The 19,274-nt window shown below is 40.3% G+C and overlaps 1 protein-coding gene across 3 annotated transcripts in view; it reads left to right on the top strand.

The window, feature by feature from the left end:
• The window catches only part of ttbk1a (tau tubulin kinase 1a), a 52,656-nt gene extending 36,915 nt beyond the window's left edge, over positions 1 to 15,741 (top strand). For all 3 annotated transcript variants that reach the window (XM_085458199.1, XM_085458201.1, XM_085458200.1), the window contains 2 exons: positions 12,869 to 14,277; positions 14,383 to 15,741. In XM_085458199.1, the coding sequence (XP_085314325.1) occupies positions 12,869 to 14,277; positions 14,383 to 14,794 (1,821 nt within the window). In that variant the 3' untranslated portion in view covers positions 14,795 to 15,741. The remainder of the gene's footprint in view (positions 1 to 12,868; positions 14,278 to 14,382) is intronic.
• The last annotated feature ends 3,533 nt before the right edge of the window (positions 15,742 to 19,274 follow it).

Below are 19,274 nucleotides of genomic sequence, written 5' to 3'. Positions count from 1 at the left end.
GAGGGTGCCATTGGGACAACACAAGAAGAAATAAAGTGATGTTTCGGGGTAAGCACAGTTTAGGAATAGTCCTTTACCTCTGTTCTCTCACTGAATTTCTGTTCTTCCTCTTCCTTTTTCTTCTGTTCAAACATATTTCCTCCCTTTTTCCCTCCATTGTGTGTTTGTGTTTTGTGTGCTTGATGACTCATCTCTTTTTTGTGTTCCCTGTTTCTTTTTGTACCTCCAATGGTAATTTTTCATTCAGAAAACAAAAGCTCAAACTGACCAGACTAGTGAGATACAGTATGTGCAGCGCTTGTGCTGGTGCCTTTGTGTCCTTTTAAGTGCTTTGTCGGGGAAAGTGTCTTCATCGTCATTTTCCCAGTCTAATCCAGGATGCTAGTCTGATCCAAAAAGCTAGTCAATTGGTGTAAATGTCCAGTTAAGTTTCTAATAGCTTCTAAATAGTTTCTGATAACTGTAACTTTAGAGTGCCAGGTTTACACCAGCACTCCACCAGCTTCTCTCCCCAAGCACCTTTTCTCACAACATTTAAGCTGAGGGCTTTTGACAGAAGTGAGCATCAATCAGCTTTCTCCTGTCTAACCTGTCTAACGTCATGGAGGGGTAGGAGAAAAGGGCAGGAAGTCAAACCAATGTTGGGTTGTAGCTGTAAGAAAATCTGAAATTTATTGTTTGCTTGTTGTTTTTTTAAAATAAATAATTAATTTAAACTTTTTTAACCTCACTTCCCTCTTTCTGGTTGATCTGTTTGCAGTTGGAGGAGGACAGGCACCAACCACGGCCCAACCAACTGAGGAGGCTGGCCTCCTATGTCTTTTCTTCCTCCACCCTTGAGACAGAGCAGTATCCTCATGGAGGAGGGAACTTTATCCAGAGGAGCCGCTCAGCTGAGAGCAGCCCAGCACACGTCAACGCCACTGCAACTTCAACCCGCCGGCGGCATGCTGGCACTCTGCCGACCCCTGGCAGCCCACGGAGCAGACACTCTGTTCTGAATATGTCGAGGGCACAGCTGCAGCACGTGTTAGCTAAGCTCATGAACAAGAACAACAGCTGAGAGATGGACTCAAACACATATTAAATTAACACATGTGTTAAGTAGGCACATACACAATACACACATACTGTATGCAGGGTTGGTCACACCAACTTGGGGCCCGGTGCAGTTTGGCCTCTCACTTCCTTTTCTTCCACCATTTGTGTTCCACAGTCAAGATCATCTCTGGTGCATTTGCTCTGATTAAGAGCACCAACTATTAAAATACTAATTATTTTATTAGTATTTATCCATAAATCTTTAAATTTCATTGGCCCTAAATAAAATGTGTAGAATGCTTCAAAAGGCCCTTAAATTACGAAGCATCACTGGTGAGCTGGGAAGACATTTGACTTGTGTCAAAACAAGGAGTATACTTATTAATACCAAAATAAAACACAGCTTTGCCTTTGTATTTGGTTCATTAGATATTTCTGGCCAGCTCTGCATATACAAATATTCTAATGAATGTACACATAGATAAATCAGACGTGATAAAAACAGCACACTAAGAGCCAGGCATGGTCATGAAACAAAACAAGCCATATTACTGGCAGACAGCAGCACTGCTAAGCTGGTAAACACTTAGTATCACACACACATTCACAGTCACGTAGCTCTATCAATTGTAAGAAGAGGAACAGAAGAAAAGAAGAAAAATGCTCAAGATGGGGAATATTTTCCATGCAATAAACTCTAACAAGCTTCTACAAACCTGATGTTGCACATGCCACAGATCTGGCAGACTCATGTGAATAATGTGAAACTGAATACATCCTTCTTGCTTCTATGAAGAAGAGGAGCGTGAAACAGAGTGGGGCTGCAAACAGACTGTTAAGCTTTACAATATCTGTGCATTTATTTATTTCAATTCTTTTCTGCTAAAACGAAAGTGTGATTATCAACAAGTGCAGGTTATCCCACCAAGGTTTTGCACCAAGACTTCACAAATCTTCGCCATTACTCAACCAGTGATATAAACATCTCACTCTGCTTCTGCTTCATTAAACTCTGTGTGTGAAGAGAGAGGGGTATGTGATAAAAGTCTTTCTCGAGGTGTGAAAGGGAATTCAGCATTAACCTCTAATTACACCTACACCTGACACCAAGAAGTACGGTGTCCCTAAAAGACAAATATTTCACAAAAAATAATAGTTACTAAATAAATTGAAACTAATTAGTAAAAGAAACCAACACACACTGGCATGTCATAAATGAATTAACACCAATAACAAATTTACAAATGTATAAAATCACTTTTTATTTACATTAATTTATATTACAAATTAACAACTACCACTACATAGTAAACAAATTTACAATAAAGACAATATTCTACCTAAGAAAATAAAAAGATTCCTTTTCAAAACAAGCAAAAATCATGAAAAAGACCAAAAAAAGGTTGTTTTTTCTTGAATGGATTTATTATTTATAGTTTATAGTCTTATTTATAGTTTTAATACGCTAAAAAGTTTATTTGAAAGAAATCATTTTCTGAACTGTTTTCTTTGAGATTAAGGGCCACCTCTTAACTGGAAAATGTATAGGGCTGAAGAAGGCTGCCAGATAGGACCTAACAAAGTTAAAGCCTGTTTTATGACATTTTTAAATTTAACTTTTGCACTTTTTTCTAATGAATTCTCATTAGTATCAGAAGACTGTAAAAGAAGCGAACTTACATTTGGAACATTTAAAAGTACATGTCAGTTTGTGAAGTGTTTGCTGGAGCTCTTGTTTGACTCTCCTTTGATACATATTTTTAGGTGATCGGGATCCATTCAAGCACACAAATGCTGACAAATTGAGCTAAACAGAATGTGCTTGGATGTATTATTCCATCAAAAGAATCGTGCACGTTAGTTGTACAGAATCTTGTTTTACACAACATATCTGTGATTTTCTTTTAGCATTTTTCTTTTTCTGTTTATTATAATTTAAGCACATTCACGGAGGTAGCAGATTTCCATGGAATGAGAAAAGGTTCTCAAAGGTTTTGTGGTCAGGAGCCCGTTTGCCGTGTGTCCTTTGCTATTTGCATTTGTGTGCTTTGAATGAGTTTTGGGCATTCACAACAGTGCCAGTCAGTGAGCCCATTACTGAAATATTTTAACATCTATTTTTCCTAACATCATGATCCTTTTGAATTCATTCAAACAGATTCATTCAAATTCTTAAATGTTTTAAATTCTACATTTAAATTTGTAAACTTGTTTGAGTTTGAGTTAAATCCAGGTCTTCCAGAGGATGCAGTCAATCCTGTTATATTTATTGTTAGTTTAAAATATATTCAAAACGACATTTTATGTATTGTATGTTGGGTTTCTGTTGGAAGTACTAATGTAAATAGACACATAGATAGATATCACACCAACACTTGCACACCAACAGGTTACTTGGCAAACTGCCTGAAGGGGTATACCAGAGAGATAGAACCCTGAGAATAAACTGGATGTTCTCTACTGAACCATCCAAGGTATACTCTTAGCGACAGGGGAACAATATGGGAGCAGCCCCACCAAGTCTGGAGACACAGCAAAACAGGAAGATCAGATGGGAGACGAATGCAACAAATAATAACAATCCTTAGTCGTTAGTGGTTCTAAGAGCAGGCCACAGCAACCTTGAACAATTTCCAGTAACTATCACAGTGGCAGATATCCAAGAAAGAGTCTCAGGCACAAAGAGCTGGACAGTACTCGGCCCTGACACTTACTGGCTGAAGAAGCTAATTGCATGCCACGAGCGCCTGGCAACACAAATTAAGTTGCTGTTTATGGATGAGACATACCCAGAATGGCTAGCCAGACAGTCCTGATGCCCAAGTACGTCCAACTACCGACCAATAACCTGCCTTACGGAAACTCTTGTCAGGTATCATAGCAGCTAAGATGGACAGACACATGGCTCAGTATATGAGCGAGGCCCAGAAAGAAATTGGAAGAAACACCACTGGTGCAGAACACCAGCTTCTGCTTGATAGAGCAGCCACTCAAGTCACTTAAGACCAGACTGACCAACCTGTGCACCGCCTATGACAATACCTGACACATGGATCCTGGAAGCCGAGAAATGTATAAGGTCAACAGGACCCTAAGAGCCTTTATCAGGAATTCAATGGGGATGTGGCAAACAACACTAGAGGACAACTTCAATCCAATTACACAAGCCACTATTAAGTGTGGTATTTACCAAGGAGGTGCTCTGTCCCACTGTTATTCTGCATAGGTATGAAATCAGCCAGACCATTAACAAGACTGGCTTCGCATACCTACTAAAGAATCAAGCAATGTCAGCCAAATCCTGTACATGGATGGCATCAAGCCACATGCCAGGAGTGAATTAGACCTTGATTCGCTGATCCACGCCAACATCAGAATGTCATAGTCGAATGGTAGCAAAGAGAGAAAGAGTATATGGTGAATGGACTGGTTCTTATATAGCGCTTTTCTACTCTATCTGTGCACTCAATGCGCTTTACACAACTTGCCTCATTCACCCATTCACACAAGCAATTTTTTCCTTGCTATTTCTAAGTGCTTTCTGTCTAACATTCACACGGCAGGCAGCATTGCAGACATTGAGGATAGGTGCAAGTACCTTGCAATCCCACCTGCAAATAGGAACCACGAAGAGGCCCCAGGAAAGCTGCAGGCACCAAATACCTGCAGAGATTAAGAGAAGCTGAATGAGAAGAACAAGATCCAAGCAATCAATACCACCACTCTGCCAGTTGTAAAATACCCTGCTGGGATAATAAGCCATAACCATACATTGAGGGTTTCACCAGAAGTCCAGCACGCCAAGACTGTACAATAAGCAGAAGAAAGGAGACCAAGGAGTACATCAGGAAGATGGTCACAACTGAGAATTCCAATGGCTGGACAAAGCTGGACTGAGCATAGGCACTAATCATGGCAGTGCAGGAACAAGCTCTAAGATCGATAGAGGCTGAGGTCTACAACACTAGGCAAGATCTCAGGTGCAGGCTGTGTAGGGATGCCCCTGAGGCAATCAGGCACATTGCAGCAGGGTGGAAAATGCTAGCAGGCAGGGCATACGTGGAATATCGTAACTAGGGGTATAATGACCAGTCTAAGATCCTGTGGGACTTCCAGATACAGACGGCCAAACTGCTTATGGCTAACCATCCGGACATAGTAGTGGACACACAGAGGAAGAAGGTCATAGTGATAAATGTAACTTTACCAAGTCAAAGTGAGAAATATCAGTGGCTAAGAGAGGAGCAAGAGGAAATGTGGAGTGCTTAGGGCATTTACCCCTAAACTGGGTGAGTGGTTCAGATCCCAGGAACGGAATCAGAGATCTCTGTCTTTGCACCTAATATCACATAATAGATCCAGTAGAGCAGAATAAGGGATTTTTTTTTTTTAAAATGCAAAGGTCCACTTTATCTTCTAAACAAACATGATGAAACGTAACATTTCAGTTACATTATAAGGTCAGTGCCAGGGTGTCAGTGCCAGGTATGATTGACGAAGAGGTGCTTTTTGTTGGGAAATTGAAATGGTTCAACGCTGGAAAGATAACCAGAGATAAAAAGAGAGAATACGAACAAAGTAAATGGTTTTTCATTTTGGAGAACTTGTTGGAAAAACTCTTATCTCTATAAACAAAAGAATTCGTGAGCAGTGGAAAAGATCTTTGAAATAGAATATTTCAAAAATATTTTTATTTGTTTTCTGTTTATAGTTTGAGTAGCATTCAGTTTCAGCCAGGTCTGCAAGCAATAAGTCTGTGATGGTTACTATCATCAGCTTTTATCTGACAATAATGTAACTTTTTATTTGCTTTTTAACCATCACAAATATCAGTTATCCAGATATCTGCTGGCTTTTACCGGAAGAAATATTGGTCTTCTCAATGTCGGTGTAGGTTTTCAGTCATCTGGGTCATGGTAGTCTAAAGAGCTTGGAAAGAAAGCAAGTGGAAGTCTTAAAGTTTCATGAAGATATTTCACCTCTCATCCAAGAAGGTTTTTGAGTTCTAAATTAAAACGGTTTAGGGTCCTAAGAATTTTAAACCCTATTTGGGGTACCCTAAGAAGCTAACTGACCAACCACATGAGCCAATGTGAAAAAACATGGAGGGTTTCAGGAGGAAAGACATACAGTATATATGTCTTTCCTTCTGAAACCCTCCACTTTATTCATGTCATGGCTCATATAATATAGTCTGTTGTATGCTGCTGTTAAAGAACAATTTTCTCTTTAGTCTTAAATATACAGAACATTAGATAAGAGGGCCATGTTGTGCAATGAAAGACATGCTCGGGCAATGTCAGGGCTACAAAGGGCTACATTAACTAAATACGCACCACTTGCGCTTTTATTTAGCTTCTATTTGAGGCATTATCTCTGTGCCGACAGTTATTCAGATCCAGCCTGATGGTAAGACTGAGTTTGTTTTCATGCTGCTTCACACTGAGTTCAGGACACCCTGTATATTTTATATTACCATAGCATTACAACATAAACACTTTGAGAATGTATGAACGGGACTAGCTGCTAACTTTGAACTTTATTTTGCATGCAAGCAAAATGATTCAACTACCACACAGGATTGTCACTAGTACAATCCTGTATCACCATTAAGGTAATGCTACATTTGGTTACAAACAGGGAGTAGAAATATGTCAGTGTGCTTATTCTACTAAAAACACCTCAAGTCTAAAAGAGTGATCTGCAACAGGTGTCATCTTGTACCAAAACTGTTTGCCAACTGTGTCCATTCATTGCATGAGATCTGCTATCTGAACAACATGCATTGCCAACTGTAAAAAACAGCACTGTACAGTAATTATGTATACAGCTCTGACTAAAAGAAGTCTGGGATTGTTCTGTAAATAATTCACATCTACACGAGATACTCACGGATCAAGTCTTTTTGATTTGAGTGTTTTTGAGTGATTATGTGAAAATATATTTTAGGTGTTCTCCAGTTAGTGGAGGAACAACCTGCGATTAACCATATATGTATATTATGAGGTTTATAGTTTTTTATTTTGAAAACTCCACATTTTTAAAGTTATAATTAACTGGAAGAATAACTGTTTCATTACATAAAATTACAGCAGTTGTAAAGCAATTAGTTGATTGAGTAAAACATATTAAAACTGTTAAGGTCTACCATAGAAAATATGGCATGATTCACAAAAAATTATAAAATAAATAAAGAGATATGTCCTTCCAGATATACATACATACGTTTGCATATTTAATGTCTTCCTGATATTCTTTAAGGACTAACAAAAAAAATGTGAATATACATAGAGAGAGGTATATACTGGTGTCCAGTTGGTATATTTCAGCACTATGCCACTTTCATAGATTTGTTGATACAATTAGCCTAGCTTGGTACAAAAGCTAGAAGCATGGGGATACTGCAAGACAAGTTCGTGCATGTGTCTCCTAACTACCTTAGTAGTTTAGAAAAAATCTATATTCTAAGTGACGCTGGTGTGTAGCTGCAGGAGATTGCTTGCTGTTGCCAGTTGAAGATAATCAATCGTGCAATTGCCTTGAACACTAGCAGACTGTTGCAGTTGGCCGTAGTTGGCAAGGAAGGGAGGATTTTGTTAACTGCTTGCTCAGTGCTAGTGAAACTGTGAAATTCCAACCAAACACGAAACAGTAACTGTTTGGCTTTGAATTAAAAGTTGGGACTTTTAACCACAACTTTTCCTTTGAAGTTGAACAGTTTAAGTTTTTCGTTTGCTTTGCACTTTTTCCAATTTCACTGCAACTGTTCTACTGCTTGGTAGCTAGCTAGCAAGAGTTTGAAGACAAATCTGCATATTCCATGCAAACTATGGGTAACTGCAGCAATCTGAGTTTTTTGGTGCAGAAATTGGTGCTCTTTGTGACCAATTTCAGCTGGTAATAGCCAGCAAACATTCACCACCAACCAGGTGGAATATGCTTTTTCCCACCTAGTGATCAGAGGGAAAAAAGTATGCAATAGAATACTATAAACTATTGCTACTAAAATTAATTAACTAATTAATTTAAGTCAGCATTTGAATTAGGACATTTTTGTTGTTGTAGGAGACAGAAACTTTTCCTAGGCTTAAACGTAACCCTTTGCTTCTAGTTTTTGCTCTGAACTATGCTTCAAGGCACCCATCTTTAATTTGACTATAGCAGCAACAGAGCAAAAAAAAGAATATTAAATTGTACCTGAATGCTCCTTCATCAGTTTTGTAGTCTCAACAGATTGTAGATAAGGAAAAGATGACTGAATTCTCACAATATTTGTTCAGTGTGATGATCCGTGAGTGTCTTTCACATGTACAATATATGTAAGCATTTTTTTCTATCACTATATGATTGTACAGCATTGCTTGTATAATTTACAGGTAAAGCATGTATTTTAAACTTTTGTAAATCCAAAAAATAACCCTGTACAGATATATATAGAAATGTAGAAAGCAATTAAGAGAAATCAATTTTCATTTAACCTCTAATAAGCATGATAATAACCGGGGTTCAGTATGTATGTCCAAGCTGTATGTTAAAGATTGAACGAGGGAAACACTTGAAAAATCACCTGAATATCAAACTGTGTGCTATCTAAGGATGAACTCTGCAATGCATTTTTGTGCCTTTTATATCAATTTATGTAATCTAGACAATCTTGAAAAGCTTGTGTTCAACCAAAATGACATTAAAATGGGTTTTGGGAAAAATGTACCAGTTTATGCTGTCTTTGCTTCTTAGGGAGAGCCCATTACAAGCTTTTAGCTTCCCCTTGTATTTTTTTTTGTTTTGTGATGATCCCAATGTTTTTAGGTGGTGAAAGGCGTGGACTGCATGCAGGTCAGTTAAACAGCTGGCCTCTTCTACTACAAAGCTGTTGTAATAGATGCACTGTTTACCTTAACATTGTGTTGCTGTAATATGTAAAGCCTTCCCTGAAAAAGACATCACCTGTCAGTGTTAATCTCGTTAAAATGACGTTAACGCCATTACCACATTAACGCGGCAAATCTCCGTTAGCGAGTTAACGTGGGGCTGCACAGTGTTAACGAGCTAACCACGATAACGCATTGACGCACGGGGCGATCCGTGTCAACTCGCTAACAGAGATTTGCTATGTTATGGTGTTAATGTCACTTTAATGAGATTTTAACGAGATTAACGCTGACAGCACTACTTAAGCAATAAGTTGTTTTTTTCATTGTGGAAATTTGCTCCATGACGTCTCGCCATTGTTTCAATCGCAAAGGATCACTTTAAAGCCAGTTTCTTGTAATAATGTTTGTACAGGCATCAGTTTGAACAGGTAAAGGTCCTCACCGTGAATTACTTCTGCGGGTAGTAGGCCTAAGTACAAAATCTGTAGATCATTAGGTATTTTATAACTTAAGATATCCTCAGGTATTTTGACAATTCCCAGAAAAGTTGAACCTTTTCACATTTCCAAAAAATGTTAGTGATTCGCACTGATATGACTGCAGTCTCCACCATTGCTGTGGGATTCACAACTGTTTACTTGTGACGTGAGGTGTGATTAAAAAAAATCTTGTCAAATTTTTCCAGCCAGATTCTCTCCATTGTCCACAGCAAGTAGAAGTGTGTTGTAACAGGCAGCTTATCCCCTGAAAGGTTAATCTTCAGTTCTGATTCCCATTTTTGTGTTATCCACAATGAATAATTTCTGTTACATTTTTGGAAGCATTTTTACATTTTTGACACAACCTTTGACGGTAACTTCTTCTTCCACAGTAACCATTTCTATTAGCTCAATGCCCTCTTGAGAGACAGAGTTTCTGCTCTCAGTGTCTCAAATGAAGATACCTAAATAAGTCAGAATTATCCAGCTCAAACTCTTCTTTTTGAAGGACTTAAACACTTTCCCGTCTGTTAACGTACATACTGCTGTGATTTCACCGTCTCTCCATTTCGTGAATGTGTTATCCAGTTGACCAGTTCTGAATTCTGGAGAATGTGAGGGCCAAATCAGCATTTTACAATCTCCTTCGATTTTGTATTTGATTACCAGATCCCACCAGACCTTTAATGTTGTTGCAACAATGGGATTTTGGTCCCTGAAATGTGTGTACATTTTGTCTGAGGGCAACTCACTCCATCATTGAGCTCAATATGTTTCCAGTGCATGTCAGCTGGGCTATCTGATAATACTCTCTTGGAATAGTCAGTCCTCCTCTTCCCTTTTCTAGTTGGAGAGTTTTCAGTTTTACCCTCGGTTTTTACCCCTTCTAAATAAATCTACTCATTTGTTTGTTCCATTTGGCAAATTGAGCATCAGGGATATGAATTGGTAGTGAAAGGAATAAATACAACAATCTGGGTATTACCTCTATTCTTGAATTGAGATCCATAACTAAGGGTGTCCATTTTGTTAAATCCTTTCGTAATCCTACTGTAAATGGTCTCATATATTGTGTTTAGTTAGATTCCTAATATTTTTAATTTTCTGAATCCCATTTAAGTTTGTATTTATGTCTGATAAATTCAATGGGTTTGTAGTTTATGCACAATATTTGAGTCTTAGAAATATTACATTTTCCTCCAAACTCTTCTAGAATAGTCCAGAGCTTTAAGAATGTATGATCTGGGTTTTAGAGGTATATTATTACATCATCTACGAAGAGACCTACACTTTGTTCTTCCACTGCTAACCCCTTTCAACTCATCGCTTTGTTATATATTGAGCCAGAGGCTCAATAAATAATGTCAATAGGGAGGGGCTTAAACAGCACCCCTGACGTGTTGCTCTGGAGCAGGGTCCTCAAACACCAACCCATACTTGGACTACACAATTTGGCCCTTGAAGTTATGTTTTTTGTTAGGGAGGATTTGTCCGTTGTTGAGTGCAATGTTAAAATAAGTTATTTTAAAAGCAAAAACTTATTTAATATGAAGGTAACATGAGCAGAGAGTAGAAACATGTTGAGGGATTGGCTGTGTTATTTGAGAGAGTTATTTGTAAAGAAAACAGTTTTCACTAGCAGTCAAAAACTAATGCGTGCACTTGTGTCTGGCCAGAAAGAGAATAGTAATTTGTTTATTTGGTAGTTCAATGAAATGCTTCAGTTAGTTAAGAGTGAGAAAAAAATTGTGTTCACATTTGCAGTTTTATTTTGTTATACAATATTTGAAATTGAAAAAAACAAACCAAAAAAAACCCACTACATTTTTGGGTGTTTTCTAGTTTGTTTGTTTATTCGGTTTTTTGTACTACTTGAACAGTAAAGTGGCCCTCCAATGAAATGTCAGAGCCAGCTGTGCCATTTAAGGTTGAAACCCCTGCTCAGGTGAGCTCAAAGCTGTCTGTCAAGTTTCCATTTATTTTAATTCTAGCCACTGGCTTATGACACATTGCTTGTAAATGGACTGATTATAGTGCTTTCCTACTCTCACAGAGTACTCTATACAACATGCCTCATTCACCCAAATTCTCACAAGCACTTTATCTACACTTAGTGCTTTCTAACAACATTCACACATTCATACTCCGATGCATCAGAGAGCAAGTTGGGGTTAGTATCTTGCCCAAGGATACTTGACATGCAGACTGGAGGAGCCAGGGATCGAACCACCGACCTTCTGATCAGTAGGTGACCTGCTCCACCTCCTGAGCTACAGCCACCCAGTTGTATGCATCTATTGTATTGATCTACAATATACACTATTGTAACTCACTGTTTATGTGTCTGCACATGTGGAACATCTGCAGGTTGTGCAAAACGCTGCAGCTAGGCTTCTGACCAAGTCCTCTAAATATTCACATGCGACATTGTTGCTATGTCATTTACACTGGCTTCCATTTTAAGATCCTGGTTTTGACTTTTAGAGCTTTGCATGGACTGGCACCAGCTTACATTCCTGATCTTCTATAGCCCTATGTCCCTAGCAGGTCACCGAGATCATCTGATCAGGGCTTACTTGCTATGCATCACACTAAGATGAGAACTAAGGGTGACAGAGCTTTTGCCACTGTGGCCCCTAGACTGTGGAACTGTCTCCCTCTGAGCCTAAAAACTGTGGACTGTAGTGGCTTTTAAAAAAACAACTGAAAACTCATCTTTTTAGAATTGCTTCTGGTTAATTTTTGCCTGTTTGGCAAGCTGTAAAACTGCCTCCATCCTAACTGTCCAACATCTTTACTCCTGCTGCTGGTGCCGCTCCTCTGTTCTAATGAGTTGAAGAGACTGTGACGTCACACGTGATATAAGAATGGCCTTATATCATCTATATCAATTATCTTCACGTCTTTGAAACTCCCTCTGCCTTTCTTTTACTCTCTGCGCTGTCGAGGGTCGGTTCTGTTGCTGGGGGCGGGCCACCCATTGCCATCGTAGTATCTTGAACAGGCGAAATACTGCAGCGTCTTCCTCCAACGCCGCTGCTGGTGTCCCCGTGTTAAAGCCTCGTCTGCGCAGCTTGAGGCTGGCTTCATGCGCGCTACTTTAGAGACGGACTCTGTCCTCCTGTAATTCCTTCCCCACTCATTTGTGTATTTAACTCTAGAAAAATCGTCAATGAACGAGTTTTTGGTGTCATCACACCGGAAGTTTTTGCCATCAGATTTTCTTTTTTCTCATTTATAGGCTGAGACACTTATTGTGACTGTTCTCCCATTCCACCCTGATATTGTTTTAAAGGCTACGTATGTTAATATTAAATAAGCTTCTAATGAGTGCTCGACATTGTGCTCATGCATTGTTAAAACTGCTAAAAATGTTTCACTAGTAAAGGCCTTTTATGATATTTCTGTACAGAGCTGGGTGAAGTCTTTGAGTTGACTCATCGGTAATACAAAATGTTATTGCATTGCTTCTAGGTGTTATCGCCTTCAGAGCAGAGTGGTTTGTCGCCTCCCTCTCCAGACTATCGGACAAAAGGCCAGAGTGACGAGAAAGAGCATTTTCACATCCTTCCTCAGCTGCAGGCCAAGAGGGCTGACTTTCTAACTGTCATGCTGACTGGTACTTTGCCTCAGCGGCGGAGTTTTGCCACACCAGACGAAGAAGTTCCAGAAACCCCAGGGCCAAAGGATGACGACGTTACAAAGAGTGAGTCCAACAGTGAGGTGAGTCAGAAGAGTACTGAACGTAGCCAGGATGCTGCGCCTTCAACACTGATGGCTGAGGACCAGAGGGGCCAGAAGGAGCATGCCTCCGCTGCTGATGCAGACCCAGACCTAGAGGATGCATCCAAAACCCTTGTTCTATTCTCCCCAGGAGACACTCGCAAGTCTCCTTCTGGCGGCGATCACGTTCTGGATGGTGAGTTGGCTACACCATGTGCTCTAACATCCCGTAATGACCGCCTTCTAGTTGGGGATGCAATACAGCCTGAACCTTCAGAGACTGGCCGTTTGTCCCCAGCTCTCAGATCAGACCTGAGGCCTTCCACACCCATTGCTCCTGGTTCACCCCCCTTCACCAAAGTTGAGCGTACTTTCATTCATATTGCCGAGACATCACACCTCAATGTTATGTCTTCCAAGGAGGGTGACCGGGAAGTCTTTCCCATCATGAATAAATCCGATATAGATGCTGACACCCATAAGAAGGTGGAGGGAGCACCAATGATAGAAGAGTATCCAAAGGACTCAGTGGAAGACCAAACTCAAATAGACAAATACCCCAAAACTGAGAATGGTCCATCTACTGAGCTGGCCCAGTCTTTGGAGCCTGTTCCAGAAGCAATGTCACCAACTGACATACATAAAGATCGGTCACAGGAACTTACAAAACAACCACCACCAAGTGAAGACCCTGCCAAACTTCAGACAGCAGAATCAAAAGTACTCTCTGCCATCAAGCCCAGAATCCGAAGCCGAATTCCAGTGCTCATTTCTATGGAGGAGGATTCAGGCTCAGAGCAGTCCTTATCTCTCTCGGCTCGGGTCCGGCTTCAGCATCGCGCCAGGCAGCTGGATTTGGCCCACCTGCTAGTCCAGAAGCAACACACTCGCTGGATGAGGAGGAGAATGCTTTCTGGTACATCATCATCGCTGTCTTCGGGGGACGATGAGCGTCGAAGACCGTCAGAAACCCTGTCCACTGCAGGCTCAGAGGAAGACACGCATACATCAGATGAGTCCAGGTGGAGCTCTCGTCTTAAAACAACTGAAGAGCAAGGCTTCAAAGAGTGCAGGAGCAAGATCCCCAGGCCAGTTACCCCCATAAAGCGGTCTTCAGGCGGGCTTGGTAGTGCTGCTCCTACTCCTCGCTTAAATAATGGGTATGATTTAGTTTCTTTCTTATAGTGTACCCACAACAATTTAAGCAGTTTGATACATATTTTTAAAGTAAAATAATTTTTCACATTTTTATGTTCTCTTCACAGGAATCAGAAAATTGGACTAAGCACTCTAGTTACCCCCCCAAAATTTAGGCCTATTTCTCCTGGGTCCTCCTTAACATGTCCCCGTCCCTCAACTGTCCCTGCTCCATCTGGCAGCCCTCGAATGCCCCTACGAGTCTTGTTTGGAACCAGACGCAGCCTTAGCTCATCCCACTGTAGGACTGACAGTCCCTCCCCTCAGAGAGTATGTTCATCTAGGCAGCCCCTCTCGGTACGAGCCCCAACTGTCCCCATGCTGCCACCCAGGACTACAACCATCATGCGACGCAGCGCCTCGCAAGAAGCCACCACTCAGTCCTCTTCTACCACCATGCCCGCTAGGACCAGGCCAAAAACAACTAGTACAGCTAAGGGGAAAGCAAATTCTAGAGAGAAGGTGGCCCTTGCTAGATAATACAAAGACGCTTATCTCCAAGTATTTGTGAATAATCAGTCTTTGGACCAGCTATGCCTCAAAGGTTTTCACCTTATTCCATATTAGACTGTGATGCCACATTGACTTCTTTCAGTTCATTTACTATATACATACATACATTTTTTTTTCCAAGGACAGCTTATTGAACTGACTACCTGGGCTTCCATTTATCTTATTGTCATACAGGAGCATTACTGCCATGGTGCTATGGATACGTCTGCTGCTCCCTGGTTAGTCCCTAATGAAACTGCTGTCTGAAGCTGAGAATCCTTATTCCAACAAGTCCAGTTTCAGACACTTTCACCTGATACACCTAATACACTACTCCTGGCTTTCCATGGGTATATTACTCTTGAACTGACAATATCCTATTTGGTTCACATTGCATGGTAAAGTATATCAGAGAAACATTGAATCTGTAGAGGAAACACAACATGTACAAAAATCTGTACCCCTTGCCTATTGGCTAAAGAAAAAAAAAGATTAAATTGGACTTGTTTGAATACCCTTACTGTGATAATGTGAGACTCCTAATCTATATTCATTATGACTGCGGATAAAGTGAAGAGCTGAACGTGAACATATATCGCTCAAATGCTTGCCTACTCCTTATGGTGTGATAATGGCCATGCTTTAATCATTCTATTATATATTGGTGTTTTAGTTTGTTTATGCTTTGAATTGTACATAATCGAATCATTTCCCATAAAGACATCTTTATTTTTATCTTGGCAAGCAAAATGTAAATGAAGTCTTTAATCTTTGGTTCCAATTTGTTGGCATTATGCCTGGTTTTTATGCATGAGAAAAACAGGGTTAAGCATGAGAAGATGTTATACCTGCTTTAATTCTGTTGGCAATACAAGTCTGGACTGTGTATATGGAATCTCTGGGACTGAGGCGTGAAGTAAAGTTTTGATCATGTGGCAGAGGGTCTTGTCATTCTTTTCTCCCTGGTATCTGTAACTAACATTCAGAACTGACATATATCCATCACAGTGGCGTGCAATGACTTTAACAGAAAGGCAAACAGAGATGATTTTTGCATAAATTATCAAAAGTAAAAGTAGTTCATCTGCAGAAAAATGTTCCCCATCTGTGTTAAGCGGATTAATGTTATTTTTGCAGAGTTTAAGGTTGAGCTCATTTGAAATACTGTTTAATTGAGTAGCATCATACTAAAGCATATTGATGCTTCCTGTGAGGACCTCTGAAAAAAAAGTGTATTAAAAGATTAGTAAGAAAAATATCAGCTGCATTAAATGGCTTGATCATCATGTGACATAGTTAACTGTTAATACCTGAAGGGAGAATTCAAATATGAATGAAAACTTATCATGGTCAAGCCATTTAATTCAACTGATATTATTTTGGCAAAACAGTTAAGTGTATTACATTCAGATATTCTATAAGATGCAAATCTAAAAGTGCTGCTCAACCTGCACCTGCTCAACATGCATCTTTTATTAGACTGGAAATGGTTAGAGTCTCCATCATCGTTAAAGTTTTCCTTGCTGATATACTAAAACTATACTTTTCCACACATTTCCTCTACATCACATATGTTGCCCAAGGTGGTTAGCAAGGGGAAACTCCTTTGTTATCTCTTCCACAGCATGTCTTTTTTCCTGTCTTCCTTAGCTCTCCACAACCAGTCGCGGCTAATGACTAATCTCAGAGCAGTGAAAGCAGACCAGTGGTTGCTGGCCGTGCATGTTGATCTCCCATCAGTTTACAGTCGCAGACAAGCGGCTGTTTTTCAACAGGTTCAGTAGTGGACCCCCATGTTGCCTCTCCTCACACAGTGCCAATATTAACACCTCCTCAACCCTCCTCCACACAGAGCTTGGGTACCCAGAACCCCCCACCTTCCTCTCAAGTTTCCCCTTCACTGTGATGGCTGACCAAGTGAGGAGACAACTGACCAAGTGACTACACCAAGGCGAAGCTGTAGGCCCTGACAGTATTAGTCAGGGAATCTTTTTTTTTTGTTTTGTCCTGTCCAGCAGTTGCCACAAGCATAATAATGGTCTGAATACTTTGTTGTGCCAAATATATTTGCTTTCACAAGAGGAACACTGTAGCCCAGGGGTCGGCTTGCTGACTGATGGGATGGGTTAACTGATGGCACGACCATAGCTGGACTGGCCAGGTGTTGTGCCAAAAAGTGATTGTCTGCCAAAAACTGATTTCCGGTATTTGCCAAAAACTGATTGCTCATATTTAAACTGCTATAAGTAACTCGTTGGGCTATAATATGTGAAACATATGTCAAATGCATCCCTCATGGATGACATAAAGTCATCTTGAGCCACAAACAACATTCGTGTAACAAGGTAGAAGCCGGCCAAAAAAATCAGTTTTTGGCCGTGACTTTTATATAACCTTTATTTATGCAAAAAAAAAAAAAAATTAAAAAATCTCATTAATATTAAAATAGTCTTTTTTAAGAGTAAGTTGGCCAAGAGGACAGCAGAAATGGCAGCAAATATTACAGTAGTTCAGTAAAAATATTTTAAGTGGGGATAAAGGACCGGATTGGTTATAATGTAAGTACAATAACACAGAGTTATAAAGATACTTGAAAAACAGATAATTTTTAATTCTATATATAACCCCTTTGTAAACCCTGTTCACCGAAGTCTATTTACCAACATACGTAAAGATATTACACATAAAAAATACACAGAAACATTGGAAATCACTTTTTGGCACAACAGCGATGGTGATTTTTCGTTTTTATGGGGCGATGGTTTTTTTTTGTTTGTTTGTTTTGGTTTTTTTTTTATTGTTTTTGTAACGGTATAAACAATGAAAGGTCTCGGGGCTCGGTCACTCAGGCGCAGCTGGCTGCCGGCGGAGCTCACGGGCGCGTCACTGCAACTCCCCCTGGCTTCTGCTCCGCGGCTGCTGAGTGAGCCCTCATCTGGGACTCTCCTCAGCTCTTTCCGGGACAGTGGCGCAGCTGCCCCTCTGTTGGTCTTCCTTGGTCTCTTGTGTTCTGGGGGCCTCTGGATGTCTGGAGTTTTGATCTCCTCCACACCTGCTTCACGCCCTGGAGGACGGGGCTGTGGCCCCCCCACACCCTCTAGCAGATTATTACATGAAGGAACCTTTTAAAAAAACAAAAAACAAGCGCGTCCATGCTCACAGGTGTACACACGGGTGATCACACCCACAAACTACACCCTTTTTGGCTCCTACCTCAAAGCACACTGTGTTCTGTTGATCTTATGTGCTGCACAATAATGTTTAACATTTAGTATTTACTGTCATATTCCCATATATCATTGTGATGTTGTTTATTCTATTACTCTTGTTCTCTTCTGCTTGCTTTCTTTTTTCTTTCTCAGCAGGTGATCCAGGTGATTGATATATGAATTTTTTTTTTTCTCTGCCCGTTCTGTTGGTTTATGTTTTTTGCCCTTCTCCCCCGTCCCTCTTCTCAGCTGTTTCTCTTTCCCTCTTTCTTTCTCCCCTTCTTTCCCCCAGTCAAGTCTGTCCCGTATTCAGTAAGTGAAAATAAAATAAACAATAAAAGGTGAATCAAATGGACCATTACGGCAAGGCTGGGATGGTCAGTTTGGTAAAGTAAATCCGTTGGGCATCTTTCTTTGCCTTTAGACAATAATTCTGATGGCAAAAGAGCCAAACGGGACAGGCCAAAAAAAAAAAAAAAAAAAAAAAAAAAAAAAAAAAAAAAGGAAATCACTTTTTGGCACAACAGCGATGGTGATTTTTCGTTTTTATGGGGCGATGGGTTTTTTTTGTTTGTTTGTTTTGGGGTTTTTTTTTATTGTTTTTGTAACGGTATAAACAATGAAAGGTGGTGGATTGGCCAGATGCTGGCCGATGTGTAAAAGTAACTCAGTTGTTTGGTGGTGGCTATGGCGGAGCTTCCACAGAGGCCAGCAGGTGGATGAGGGAAAGGGGAGGCAGGAGGAGGAGAGACCCCAGGCAGCCGCTGCTTCGAGTATCAGGTGAACTGAACTTCAGGTAAGACGGTATGACCTTTTCTTTCTGTACACCGTTATATTTGTGCCACAAAACCAACCAATCAGAGACTTGATCTCATTGGCTGTTTTGGTCTCCAATCAGCTCGCAATGACGAAATGCTATATCCCAGAATGCATTTTGTTCAAAACTCAAACGATGCAGTGGCGGAGAAACGCAGAGTGGCGATTTGTTTATCGCCCACTTTGCGCCAGAAAGAACATCAGCTGATATCAGTATAGTGGCACACAAATAACGCCATACTTATGAACTGTTTCTGAGAGACAATGGCTACGTTCACACTGCAGGTCTTAATGCTCAATTCCGATTTTTTGCTCAAATCCAATTTTTTTGTCTGCTTGTTCACACTACAAATAAAATGTGACAGCCAACGCGCTCTGGCGTGAACCCTCAAAGCGCCCGCATGCGCAAAAGAAGACGTCACACACAACGCGCTCTGTTTAGA

Source organism: Copadichromis virginalis, linkage group LG6 (assembly GCF_057382275.1).
Source record: "Copadichromis virginalis isolate Kocher_CV1m ecotype Utaka linkage group LG6, C_Virginalis_male_GT1.1, whole genome shotgun sequence".
In the NCBI taxonomy this organism is placed as follows: Eukaryota; Metazoa; Chordata; class Actinopteri; order Cichliformes; family Cichlidae; genus Copadichromis; species Copadichromis virginalis.
Note: the sequence above shows the minus strand (reverse complement) of the source record. Positions and strands in the feature narration are given on the sequence as shown.